The sequence below is a fragment of the Suncus etruscus genome, chromosome 11, assembly GCF_024139225.1.
Source record: "Suncus etruscus isolate mSunEtr1 chromosome 11, mSunEtr1.pri.cur, whole genome shotgun sequence".
Taxonomy (NCBI): domain Eukaryota; kingdom Metazoa; phylum Chordata; class Mammalia; order Eulipotyphla; family Soricidae; genus Suncus; species Suncus etruscus.
In genome coordinates this window covers 60,562,594-60,576,041 of record NC_064858.1, presented here as the reverse complement: position 1 = coordinate 60,576,041, position 13,448 = coordinate 60,562,594, and the positions used below count along the sequence as shown (strand labels likewise).

Below are 13,448 nucleotides of genomic sequence, written 5' to 3'. Positions count from 1 at the left end.
GCACTTGCCTTGCATGTGACCAACCTAGATTTAATTCCTGGCATCCTATATGGTCCCAATCATCATATATCAATTTAATTCAGTTACTACCTATAATGTTATATATAATGTTATTTGTACCACATGTGAAGAGATTAAGTGATTCTGAGTGCAGAGCTAGGAGTAACTCCTAAGCATTGCTGGGTGTGGTCCCTCCCATCTCTCTTTCACCCAACTTAAAAAAAAATATCCTGGACTTCTTACACCAAATGAAAAGTTTTGAGTGCTAGGTATGGCAGACTTGCACCCAAAAAAAAGGGAGTCTCTTGATTATGTTTCCTTCCTGTTCTCAGCAATTTCTAGCAAAACCAAATGACTATATTTTAGATGGAAAGCTCTTCTCAGGCTATGTGTTCTGCTAGGAATGCCCTTCTCAGATCTCAAAATACTCTCCTGTGAGGCACAGAAATGATTAATTCTTGGAGAAAAATGAAGTATGGGAGAAATGCCACTGAAGGTATTCCATTGCTAGGGTGAATTCCCAGCCTAGAAAGTTGTCGGACAAAAACTTATTAATGGCATGTCAGGAGCTGCTCTCAACCTGCGCATCACTCTTCACTCCCGGAACAGTTGAGAATATTTAGAGATAGCTTGTTGTGAGCACATGGGAAGAGGTGATAATGAGTAGCGTGCACACACATGTGTGGGGAATGTAATGTTATATTACTACAGGTAAAAAGATGAAGTGTAACAAGTACACATGCATGTGGGGAAATGGACTATTATGTAAAAATACATGTGAAGAGATGAACATTGCATGTGCACATGTTAATTCTGTATGTACATGTAGGAAGATGGCATGTGTGTTCATTCATGCGAGGAGATGGCATGTTGTATGCATTTACAGGTGAAAAGATGGCACATTGCATGTGCACACACATATGGGGGCAGAGTGTGCAGTGGGAGGGAGGTCTATCCCCAATAATTTTATGTTGACCACAGTTCCGTGGCAGACTCAATTCTCCTCCTATAACAGAGAGAGGATTTAGGCAGAGTGGCTCAGGTAAGAGGCATTTCTAGTACTTGATCCCAACTCTCCTCCTCCTACAGTGGGTGTGGAGCTGCTCATTGCCTCATACAGTGTGATGCTGGTGAAATCTGCACACTTGAAACCCAATTAGGAAAGGAAATAAGGTTTTCAGGGGATCAGAGGAGCTCTGGAAGAACAGATATGCTGAATATTTCATGTTACTGATTCTGCCCTTACTACAGTGGGAGGAATCCAGGCAGACACTGCTGCTGACAGAACTGAAGTGGCCTCTGTCTGGAATCTAGCCTCCACTCAGCCACAAATAAAAATTCGAGCCAGCTGTGCAGCCGTTACTAACTTTCACTGTACTCTAATAAGCGACACCACTAGATTCTTTTCTATTTAGAGACAGTGAGGGCAGAGAAAAAGGCCTCCTATTTGAGTCAGGCATGGGAGACAGCAGATGGGGTAGCAAACAAGGTCTCCTGGGTGGGTTACTCAGGAATTACTCTGGTGGTACTCAGGGGATCATATGAGATGCCAGGGATTGAAACCAGCTGAGTTCAAGGCAAATGCCCTACCCGATGGACTAACTAAGCAGAGTTAGTCGAGTATTTGACTGGTAGTGGACCCTCTTTTGTTTTTTTGAAACCTGCAGTGCAGGGAAAACCCCACCCCCCGCTCACCCATTTTTTCCCTTTTCCTAGTCTTAATTTGCATGACTCCAAGCAATATTTAATGGCCAAGAAAACAGAAGCCTATGTAGAGGTCAGAGGCCTGCAATTGCCTGGGACAGTTGTTTCTTTGGGAATGGTTGTTTCCTTCTCAAATGGCTCTGACCACTGGCCCACAAGTCACTGGCCAGGAAAGCAATTCAGATTGTTCTCTGGACCTATGGAGGAAGGCCCTAATGTGAAGTCTTTGCTTCCTATAACCCTTTCTGTGGGATTGTGGTTGGTCCCTGCTTTCCTCTCCTTACTGGGGGAAGGTTATGGGGAATGGACTCACTTACCTGGTCTGGCCAGGGGCGATGGTGGTGCAGTTTGCATGCTGATGACAGGGGTTCTTGGTTTTGCAGATGTCAGTTAACACTGCAGCCCACTCCAGGCACAAAGTCGTGGTAGTGCTCCCTGCACTCGCAGTGGGACTTCCAGGAGGAGAGCAAAGAGCAACTAGTGAGCCTACAGTGCTGTTCTGCTCCCCAAACGTGTCTCTGCTTCAGACAGGCTTAAACCTAAAACTCAAGGGTCTGAAACTATAGCACAGCGAGTAAGGCTTTTCTTTGCCTTGCACACGGCCTGCCCAGGTTCAATCTCCTGCATCCCAAATGCGCCCCCAAGTCTGCCAGGAATAACTTCTGAGCACAGTGCTAGGAGTAATCCCAGTAACCCACTGCCAGATATAACCCCAAAAAAGAAAAAAGAAAAGCTAAACTTCAGCCAAAATATCCAATTATGAAATCAGATTTCTGGGATTTCCGGTGCAATTTTTAACCTTGTTTTTTCTCTTTCTTCTTTCTTTCTTATCTTTTCTTTCTTTCTTTTCTTCTCTTCTCTTTCTTTCTTTCTTTCTTTTCTTTCTCTTCTTCTTTCTTTCTTTCTTCTTTTTTCTTTCTTTCTTTCTTCTTTCTTCTTTCTTTCTTTCTTTCTTCTTTTCTTTCTTCTTTTTAATTTAGTGGTCTTTTGTTGCTTTGCCTCTATATTCAGAGGAACATCTGAGGTGCTGGATGAACCCAGCCAGGCAAATGCAAGGCAGCCTGCTACCTGCTGTGCCATCTCTTCAGCCTCACCTTTTTCCATTTTTTGACTGCTTCTCCCTGACTTTATTGATTCCTCTCTAGATTATGCTTACAGGTGAGTAGAAATTACAGGTTTCAATGGCAGACTTTCTTGCTCCAAAATAGGATCTTAACCATGGGGTTTAGGGCAGTGTCTGCAGTGTGTGTGTGTGTGTGTGTGTGTGTGTGTGCGTGTGCGTGTGTGTGTGTGCGTGTGTGTGTGTGTGTATGTGTGTGTGTGTGTGTGTGTATGAGAGCCTGGGGTTGAACTCAAGGCCTTACACAGGTCACATATGTGCTCTACTGCTGAATCCCAGCTCCTGGAGAGGCTACTTCTTGTCACAAGGGAGCAAAGCAGTGTCCTGGGAGATTGGGGTTTTCCTAAGCACCCTCCGGCACAGAGGACAGTCCCCTCACCCAAAGACTAAGCCAGTCCAAAATGCAGACAATATGAGGTTGAGAATCCTGCCATGGGCTTCTGAAAATAAGAAATTTGCTTTTGTGGAACAGTAGCAGTTTCTAAACCTAGGAAATGAACCTGGGAACCTCCTCTCCCCCATCTCCTTGTTTGTGTAGTGCTGGGATGGATCCCAGTATCTCATACAAGTAAGCCCTGGATCTTGTATTTTGAGTGACAAAGTTTATTTTTAGCCTCATTCCTATGGTCTTAGACTTTGGCTCAGAATGGAAAGTGATTGTTTACTGTGTTGGTGGGGCTTAGCTCCTTAATATCTAAGCAAACCTGCCTCAGAGTGGGAGGGCAGGTTTGATGAATAGCTTGGTGATGAGGCTAGGTGATTTATTTATTTTTTTCTGGGTCACACCTGGTGGTGCTCAGGGGTTACTCCTGGCTCTGTGCTCACAAATCACTCCTGGCAGGCTCGGGGGACCATATGGGATGCTGAGAATTGAACCCGGGTCCATCCTGTGTTGACCGCATGCAAGACAAACACCCTACTGCTGTACTATCTCTCTGGCCCGAGGCTAGGTTATTTCTAAGAGGGAACTCCTAAAATATTCTCATGACAGTGGTGACTGTCGTGACTGTTGGGGATGGGACCATGCTGTGCGGGGTGGGGTTGTAGAAGACTTTTTTCTCCCCTGGCAGCAATGGCCTTCATAGAACATGTGACTATGGTGGAAGCAGTCACCCTTAAATATGCAGTGGGTGAGTGGAATAGAGGAAGAAAACCTTCCAATGGTTTTCTATTCAACTGAGAGGGCACTACTGCTAAGACATTGTATTGGACCTCTCAAGGTCATGCTCTGATTTAAAGGGACAGAGCTTCACCCCTGTCCATCCCTGTCACACTACCCTACATCAGTGCTCTCTTACTCTGTTCACTTTTTACCTTTTTTGGGATAAAGTATTTGTGGCTTACAGAATTCCCTTTTTACTTTGGAAAGACAGTACAGAGAGGGGATCAATGTGAGTGAGGTAAGTCCATTTATCTCGCTCTCACCCCCAAGACTGGATTAACTGAATTTGCTGAGTATGAGGAGGGTAAATTTGTTGTTCCCCATCACCAGAGGGGGGCCTGAGGAGAGAGCTCAGTTTGACTGTGTTAGGGGACAGGTATATTTTGAGGATGGACAGGTTTGGGACATGCTCGAGTGTTCCCCGATACATGGAAGATGGGCTTGTATTGAGGCTGTTAAGGGATTCAGGAAATTGTGAAAACCCACCACAGCTGGTATGGTCTTTGGCCTGTTTCTGGAATCTTTAGCTCACCTGTCCTGGCCCATCATATTTGCACACGGTGGACTGTGGGGGGCAGTCTCCAAAGTTGTCTTGGCAGGGGTCCACTGGCAGGCAAACCTGCCCATCCCCATGGTAGCCCTCTAGGCAGGTACAGTTGTGGCGATTTGGCCCCAGGTAGGTGCACTTAGCATGTGGGGAGCAGACCTTCTGTGAACATGGGTTGATGGCTAGAGAGGCAATGATGAAAGGACAAGGTGGTCACTATGTGTAGGGAAAGAAAAAGAAGCCGGAAGGAACTGAGAGCTCCAACCCATCAAAACTGCAAAGAATTCCAGTTTCAAGATAGAAAGTATAAGGGACTCTTTTCTCTCTTTTCAAAAAAGAACTTATAAAGTATCTGCTGTTCTTTGTTAATATAGCCCTCAAAGGTTGGAATTATTATGCTTATCATTTTTTTTTTTTTGGTTTTTGGGTCATACCCAGCAGCGCTCAGGGGTTACTCCTGGCTCTACACTCAGAAATTGCTCCTGGCAGGCTCAGAGGACCATATGGGATGCTGGGATTCGAACCCCCATCCTTCTGCATGCAAAGCAAATGCACTACCTCCATGCTATCTCTCTGGCCCCTTTATTATGCTTATCATTTAACTGACAAGTTATAGAAGCACAAGCAGGCTAAAGTATTTGTTCAACACTATGTGTTTATTGATAGCTAAATCCAGAATGGAGATTCTGGCTCCAGAGTACATGATTCTAACCTTTTGCAAAGCAACAAATGAGTAGGAAATAAGAAAGAGATAAAGCAATGAAGGAAGGAAGAAACATGAGAGAAGGAAGAAAATAAGGAAGGAAGGAAAATAGAAAGGAAGAAGGGAAGATAGGAAGAAAAATAAATGAAAGAAAAGATGGATAGAAGGAAAAATGGATGAAAGGAGGGAGCGAGGGAGGGATAAAGGGAATGAAGGAAGAATGGGTAGAAGGAGGAATGAGAAATGAAAGGAGGAGAGGAGGGAGGAAGAATAGAGGGACAGTGGGAGCGAAGGAAGAAAGACACATTTGACGCTAACATTGATTCTGATGACATAAGCATGTGTAAAAACTAGCACTTGAGCTCTGTTAAGAGAGGAAAAGCTTTTTATGGAAGGGCTCCCCTGTGATGGGCGTAATGTTGGGCACTTTTATCTTTTTAACTACCCACAGGAATCAGAAACAGTCTAAAGTTAGGGAGCTGCGATTTCTTTTTCCTGTCAAGTAAGAAATAAACGTGCAGGATGTGAATTCCACTCACGCTTGCAGACTTTGCCATCGGCTTTGTAATTTGGGAGGCATTTGCATTCCAGCTTCGTGTCATCCTCACTGGAAGGGGAGCATCTGGCATGTTCTGGGCAGAGCAAGGCAGCACAGGCGGGGATGGCTGCAGATTAGAATTGTGGAGATAAGGCCTTTAGTAAATAACAGCTTGGAAAAAGTGCAAATGCAACCGCCCCTACTATTCAAAAGGCAAAGTGGATCACTGTAAAAGGAAAAAAAAATCCAGAATGATTAAGTAAAAGCAACCCTTACTCTCACTCTCCCAGCCTACTCTCAAAGTAATGAATGCCAACAACCAAACTTACTTATAAATTCATTTAGATTATTTTTAGAAACAAATGCGAATTTGTTAAACATTTGAAAATGATCGAGGATAATTTAGCAACTTGGACCAGGGATTGTGACAGAGCACAGGCCTTGCTTGGATGAGGCCCTGTCCAATCCTGACATGTATGAGAGCGCACATATATCAAACAATAGTTTTCAACTTGACTTTCAATTTAACAGTGTGTTATACACTGTTAAAGATGGTTAAGGATCACCCTTAATCTCTCACACCACATAATATTTTGTATTCTAGGAGGAGCATTAGCTGTTCAATACTGCTTAGAGATGTTCGGGGGTTTTCATCAAGTGATGTATTTGACTCTTTTCATTTGGTTGGCAGTTTTTAGACCACAGCTTGTGGTGTTTAGTGCTTCTTCCTGCTTCTATGGTCAGGGATCACTTCTGGTTGGAAGGACTTGGGAAGGGCCCTATGTGGTTCTGGGGTTCAAACCCAGGTTGGCCATTTGCCAAGCCTTACTGCATTTCTATATTATTACTATATTATCTCTCTGGCCCTAGCATTTGAGTCGTTGCATTCCTTCACTGTATCAACTAGGAGATTGAAGTCCAAGGGGTAAGTTGAGTGAGAATAGAGTCACAGGTATAATGTCCAGTCAACAATGACAAAGCTCAGTGCTCACAAGCTCTAGAGGGAACTGGCAGCATTTCTTCTGTAATGGTTTTGATCATCAAACCACCTATTGATGGTTTGATAATCAGTAGAGGGCGCTAAAGAAACAGTGCAGGAGGCAGGCTAATTCGTCTCCTAGTTCAGTGCACTCAGCCCTGATTCTGCTGGGTTTGCCTTGCTATCAGCGAGGAATGATAGCACACTTGCTATGAGTGTGAGGACATCTACAGCACACTGTGCATCTGGAGAGCTGAGTCCCTTGGTACTCTCTATCCTTGGCCTACACCCAGTTATGCTCCCACATGCACTTAGCACCCACAGTTCCCCAAGCAACTTCTGTCTGCTTGTGTACTGGCCAGACCCACCTTAGGTCAGTCTCTGCCTGCCCACCTTCCCTGGTCCTATGTCTCTGGTAGTGCATAGGCCCTGCAAGTTAGGGATCCTGCTCTCTACTCAGCTGTTAATGCGTTTTCTTCAAGAGAATAGAATTTAGTATATGTAGATAGACTATATATGTATATGTATATTGATAATAGATAATAGACTTGGCCTTCCAAGTCTGTATTTCTTCAGCTATGCTCCTTCAGTCCCAAGATTTCTCTTTTGCACTTTTTAGCCACTCATTTTTCTTAATAGCTTTTTAAAAAACAGCAGCACACATCGAATTCTAGTGATGACATGCAAGTGCAGGTTGTTCTCCTTTGACAATTAGCACATATTCATCAATTGAATATGAATATGAAAATGAATAGGCAATTCCCTTCTTGTCATTTGTGTTCTCTGTCCTGACTTATCCAACCATTTATCCTTTCCCTTCTGCTAATCTCAAATTGGTCAGTATGACCAGGAGTTCACTTTGCTTTATTTGGTCCATTTGTTTCTTTTCTCCATATATTATGGCCTGTCACATAGCTACTCTTCTAGCCTAGCTTACTTATTCATAAATTAGATGTTCCATTAAAATTCACCTTGTGTTTTCCATCTTTTGATTTGACTAGCTGCGATCAAGGAAAGTACACATCTCAAAGGGGGAGATATGGGCCACATATGCTTGGCTACCTCCTTTATTCTTGGTTGACTTTTATAGGGTTTTCCCAACCTGCCCCACATGGGACTTCTTGCCTAGGTCAGGGTCCCATTGTTAGGGTGGTTGCCATGGAATTCTTGATGGTCTTTTCTTTCTTTCTTTCTTTCTTTCTTTCTTTCTTTCTTTCTTTCTTTCTTTCTTTCTTTCTTTCTTTCTTTCTTTCTTTCTTTTTTCTTTCTTTCTTTCTTTCTTTTTCTTTCTTTCTTTCTTTCTTTCTTTCTTTCTCTCTTTTTCTTTCCTTCTTTCTTTCTTTCTTTCTTTTTCTTTCTTTCTTTCTTTCTTTCTTTCTTTCTTTCTTTCTTTCTTTCTTTCTTTCTTTCTTTCTTTTCTTTCTTTCTTTCTTTCTTTCTTTCTTTCTTTCTCTCTTTCTTTCTTTCTTTCTTTCTCTCTTTCTTTCCTTCTTTTTTCTTCTTTCTTCTCTTTCTTTCTTTCTTTCTTTCTTTCTTTTCTTTCTTTCTTTCTTTCTTTCTTTCTTTTTTCTTTCTTTCTTCTTTCTTTCTTTCTTTCTTTCTTTCTTTCTCCTTTCTTTCTCTCTCTTCTTTCCTTCCTTCCTTCCTTCCTTCCTTCCTTCCTTCCTTCCTTCCTTTCTTTCTTCTTTCTTTCTTTCTATCTTTCTTTCTCTTTCTTTCTTCTTCTTTTCTTTCTTTCTTTCTTTTTTCTCTCTTTCTTTCCTTCCTTTTCTTTCTTTCTTTTCTTCCTTTCTTTCTTCCTTCCTTCCTTCCTTCCTTTCTTCTCTTCTTTCTTTCTTTCTTTCTTTCTTTCTTTCTTTCTTCTTTCTTTCTTTCTTTCTTTCTTTCTTTCTTTCTTTCTTTTCTCTCTCTTTCTTTCTCTCTCTTTCTCTCTCTCTCTTTCTTTCTTTCTTTCTTTCTTTCTTTCTTTCTTTCTTTCTTTCTTTCTTTCTTTCTTTCTTTCTTTCTTTCTTTCTTTCTCTCTCTCTCTTTCTTTCCTTCCTTTTCTTTCTTTCTTTCTTTCTTTCTTTCTTTCTTTCTTTCTTTCTTTCTTTCTTTCTTTCTTTCTTTCTTTCTTTCTTTCTTTTCTTTCTTTCTTTCTCTCTTTCTTTCTCTTTCTCTTTCTTTCTTTCTCTCTCTTTCTTTCCTTCCTTTTCTTTCTTTCTTTCTTTCTTTTTCTTTCTTTTCTTTCTTTCTTTCCTTTTCTTTCTTTCTTTCTTTCTTTTTCTTTCTTTCTTTCTTTCTTTCTTTCTTTCTTTCTTTCTTTCTTTCTTTCTTTCTTTCTTTCTTTCTTTCTTTCTTTCTTTCTCTCTCTCTTTCTTTCCTTCCTTTCCTTCCTTTTCTTTCTTTCTTTCTTCTTTCTTTCTTCTTTCTTTCTTTCTTTCTTTCTTTCTTTCTTTCTTTCTTTCTTTTCTTTCTTTCTTTCTCTTTCTCTTCTTTCCTTCCTTTTTTCTCTTCCTTCCTTTCTTTCTTTCTTTCTTTCTTTCTTTCTTTCTTTCTTTCTTTCTTTCTTCTTTCTTTTTCTTTCTTTCTTTCTCTCTTATCATCACTCTCTTTCTCTCTCTTTCTTTCTTTCTTTCTTTCTTTCTTTCTTTCTTTCTTTCTTTCTTTCTTTCTTTCTTTCTTTCTTTCTTTCTTTCTTTCTTTCTTTCTTTCTTTCTTTCTTCTTTCTTTCTGTTTCTTCTTTCTTTCTATCATTTTCCTACCCTTCCTCAGTACCTCCAAATAAAATCTGTCCTTACTTCAAAAAAAGAATTACAAGAGATTTGAATACTAGTGTGTTGAGGCACTGGTTTTGCAAGCCATGAGCTTTGGTGACCTTCATTTCTTGTCTATGTCTGTGATCTTTGTGAACCATCACTAACAGCAGCCTAAGTCCCAGATGCCTTTCTTGGGGGGTTGACTGCCTGCTGTGCTCTCACTTAGTTTTCTCACCCCTAGGTCTTCCTGTCACCAGCTTAATTTCCTCACACTCCTGGAGCCATGTCTATACACTGCTCCTGACCTTTTGTGACTTCCATCCTTGGAGGCTCTCTCTTCTCTCTCCTACTTCCTCTGTATGCCTTCTTTCTCCTCCTTTTTCTTTTTTCCATCACTTTTTAATTTTTTGTTTTCTTCCAGCAATACATGTTCCTGGCTTCTCCCCCTGGAGAGCCCAGAACATAAACATGACACTCCAGTGTGTACTTCCGTCCTCTTGGGTTTGTGTGACACCAAAAAACATACTTACCCTGGTCACAGCGGGGGCCGGTGTATGCAGAGTAGCACTCGCAGGTCCCATTGCCCATCGGTCCGCTGTTACACACGCCGTGTACGCAGTTGCACTCTGCAGGCACATCAGGATCTGATGTTAGGCTCTTTTTATATTATAATATATTTTATTTTAGTTTTATTTATTTTATATTTATTTAGATTTTAGACACTACTGACTGCTCAGTGCTTACTACTGGTTTTCCACTCAGGGATCACTCCTGTGGTACTGTCAGGGATGGTACCCAAGTTGACTGTGTATGAAGCAAGTGCCCCTCCTGCCATACTGTCTTTCTGGCCTTTCTTTTTAAAGATAATATTTATAGATTTTTTTATTGAGAATCTACATGATGAGATGGGGTAAACCCCTGGCTTTAAAGTTTCAGAGAGTTTGGTCTCTATCCTGGCCTGTTTCCCTCTTCTTAGTCTCATTTATCATGTATATAAGATTATACTGATGCTTACTTCATGGAATTTCTGTGTAGCCAACTGTGGTATCAGAGTGAGGTTCAGTCCCTGTTCTCCACTTAGAATCAATCTAAAGGCAAGCATTGACCTGGTCATCAAGCTTTCCCTCTAAGTTGCAAGGTGGGCTGCGTGGCAGGAGCCTCTCTTTGGGCCCGTCTCTCTGATACAACCTTCAGCCAGGTTGAATTGACCTGCTACAGGCAGATCTGGGGAGCCTGGCACTTACTGTATGACCTACAACAGCAGCTAAGAAAACATTCTGCCAGGACCAGAGAAATAGTACAGGAGGTAGGGCGTTTCCTTATATGTGGTTGATCTAGCTCCTCTAGGAGTAACTTTTGATTATAAAGCCAGAATTAAATAAATAAACCCTGGGGCTGGCATGGTGGCACTAGAGGTAAGGTGCCTGCCTTGCCTGCGCTAGTTTAGGACGAACCTAGGTTCGATCCCTCAGTGTCCCATATGGTCTCCCAAGCCAGGCGCGATTTCTGAGCTCATAGCCAGGAGTAACCCCTTACCATCACGGGTGTGGCCCAACCCCCCCCAAACCCAAAAACCAAAAACCCTGAGCAACACTGGGTATGGCCCCCAAACAAACAAGCCAAAAACAAAAGAAAAAAAGAAAGAAAAGAGAGCAGGAGGGTGAAAGACCAAAGGGACACATCCCTTGGTGTGTTCTCTAGTGGCCTGATACTATGTGTCACTGCACTTCAGCTCATTGGGGCCAGGGACCTAATATTGCTCTTCTCTGGTTTCTGATATCTATCAAGGATCTAATGCAGGGCAAATGCCCCCCTCAGGGGCAGAATATTACTGTGCTGATCACTCATACTCTAAGGGCAGATATGGACCAACCCCTGCCGCTGTCCCCATCAGAGAAGATGACCTTGAGAAGGATCGGTTTGATCTATAAAAAGAGGCACCCCATGTAAAGAGTTGTCATGAAGATCCAAGAAGATTTTGCATGTCCATCCTAGGGGATGGACTCAGCAAATCCTGTTAAAAGGGCAGGGTTGTGGGGTTGATGGAAGGGGTTGGGTGAGAGTGGGGGGGTGGTTGTTTTCTGCCCTCAGCATGGAAGGCACTGAGCTGACTAGGGCTCTAGTATCTGATATTAAAAACCTTTGGCTGCTGCAGCAGCACTAAAGCATTCTCTCAATTAATCAATATTTTAGAGGAGAATCTCTGGCAGCAGGTTAAAGTCAGAGTTAAAAATAAACTGCAGCTAAATAGAGCTGCCCTACTTACAGGCAAAACTACCACTTCCACAGCATCAACACCTCAGCATATAAAATCATGTTGGCACCCAGTGGACATGGGCTGAAATGCCTTGCAAGCTTCCCTGATTCTTGGTAATGTGAGTGGCCAGTTACCACTGACCCATTTATTCATTTGTTTGTATTTATTCATTCATTGCAATGTTCTCTTTACTGTAGATTGTTTTTGTTCTAGTTTCTCAATGGCTGCTAAGATCTTTGCTAGGTTGTCATACCTATGAGGCAGTTGGTAGTATTCCTGGTTTATAAACAAGGCTTAGAGAAGTTAAAGCTTGTTCCAGAGCAAATGGAGAGGGTTTCAAACTCAGGTCAAATTTAGTCTGACTACAAAGTCTGTTCTTTCACCTTTATATACTAAATCTGCAATCCAATATGGTGGTCACTGCCCCATTTGGTTGTTTAAACTTCAAGTAGGAAATGTGAGCTAAAATAAAAACTCAGATCCTCAGTTTCCCTGGCCACACATTCAGCTCAATAATGTCATCATCGCAGAAAGTTATACCAGAGTCTGGAGACTTTTGTGTCAAATTTCAATTTAGATCTGAATTTTACTTATTTGTTGGTGGTAAGGAGGACCAGATCTAACAGTGCTCAGGAGTTATTTCTGCTTTGCACTCAAGAGTAACTGGCAGTGCTTGGAAACTGTATATGGTGCCAGGGCTCTACCAGGGTTATGCTGAAGTGATTGAATCTTCCCTCCTTTCTATCTCTCCCAGTCCCCTTCTTTTACTCACTTTTACTTTCAGAATAATTACTGGCTTTCATGGGCAAGAAGCTAGGTGAAATGCTGTCTTCCTTCCCTTTTAATATTTAATATTTTAAATTGGCGATGTATGCTCTTGTATTAAGAAAGAGAGGAACCCATTTAGGAGACATTATCTCTAAATAGATGCTTGATAATTTTTTTATCATACTGCTGAATATGGATAGTATATAATCTTAAAATATAAATATACCAAATCTGTTTTAAAATTTCTTTTTGAAATTTTTCCTTATGAGATCCTCTTTCAGGGAGTGGAGGGTAAATAAAGATATAAGATTGGGGCACTGGGGAAACTTGATGCTTACAACCACAATTATTAACATTCACTGTGCATTGATTATCCCATTATATATTCACAATTACCCTAGTGGAGTTAATAGTATTTCTTTTTTTTTTTTTTAAATGCATAATTTTTTTTTATTTAAACACCTTGATTACATACATGATTGTGTTTGGGTTTCAGTCATAAAAGGAACACCACCCATCACCAGTGCAACATTCCCATCACCCAAGTCCCAAATCTCCCTCCTCCCCACCCAACCCCTGCCTGTACCCTAAACAGGCTCTACATTTCCCTCATACATTCTCAATATTAGGACAGTTCAAAATGTAGTTATTTCTCTAACTAAACTCATCACTCTTTGTGGTGAGCTTCCTGAGGTGAGCTGGAACTTCCAGCTCTTTTCTCTTTTGTGTCTGAAAATTATTATTACAAGGGTGTCTTTCATTTTTCTTAAAACCCATAGATGAGTGAGACCATTCTGCGTTTTTCTCTCTCTCTCTGACTTATTTCACTCAGCATAATAGATTCCATGTACATCCATGTATAGGAAAATTTCATGACTTCATCTCTCCTGACAGCTGCATAATATTCCATTGTGTATATGTACCACAGTTTC

At 41.5% G+C, this 13,448-nt stretch overlaps 1 protein-coding gene across 1 annotated transcript in view; it reads right to left on the bottom strand.

Annotated features, from left to right (window-relative positions):
* The window catches only part of STAB2 (stabilin 2), a 182,860-nt gene that overhangs the window by 130,752 nt on the left and 38,660 nt on the right, over positions 1–13,448 (bottom strand). Inside the window, 5 exon segments of the mRNA XM_049782948.1 lie at positions 2,022–2,098; positions 2,100–2,156; positions 4,519–4,715; positions 5,776–5,901; positions 10,022–10,117. Coding sequence (XP_049638905.1) covers positions 2,022–2,098; positions 2,100–2,156; positions 4,519–4,715; positions 5,776–5,901; positions 10,022–10,117 — 553 coding nt within the window.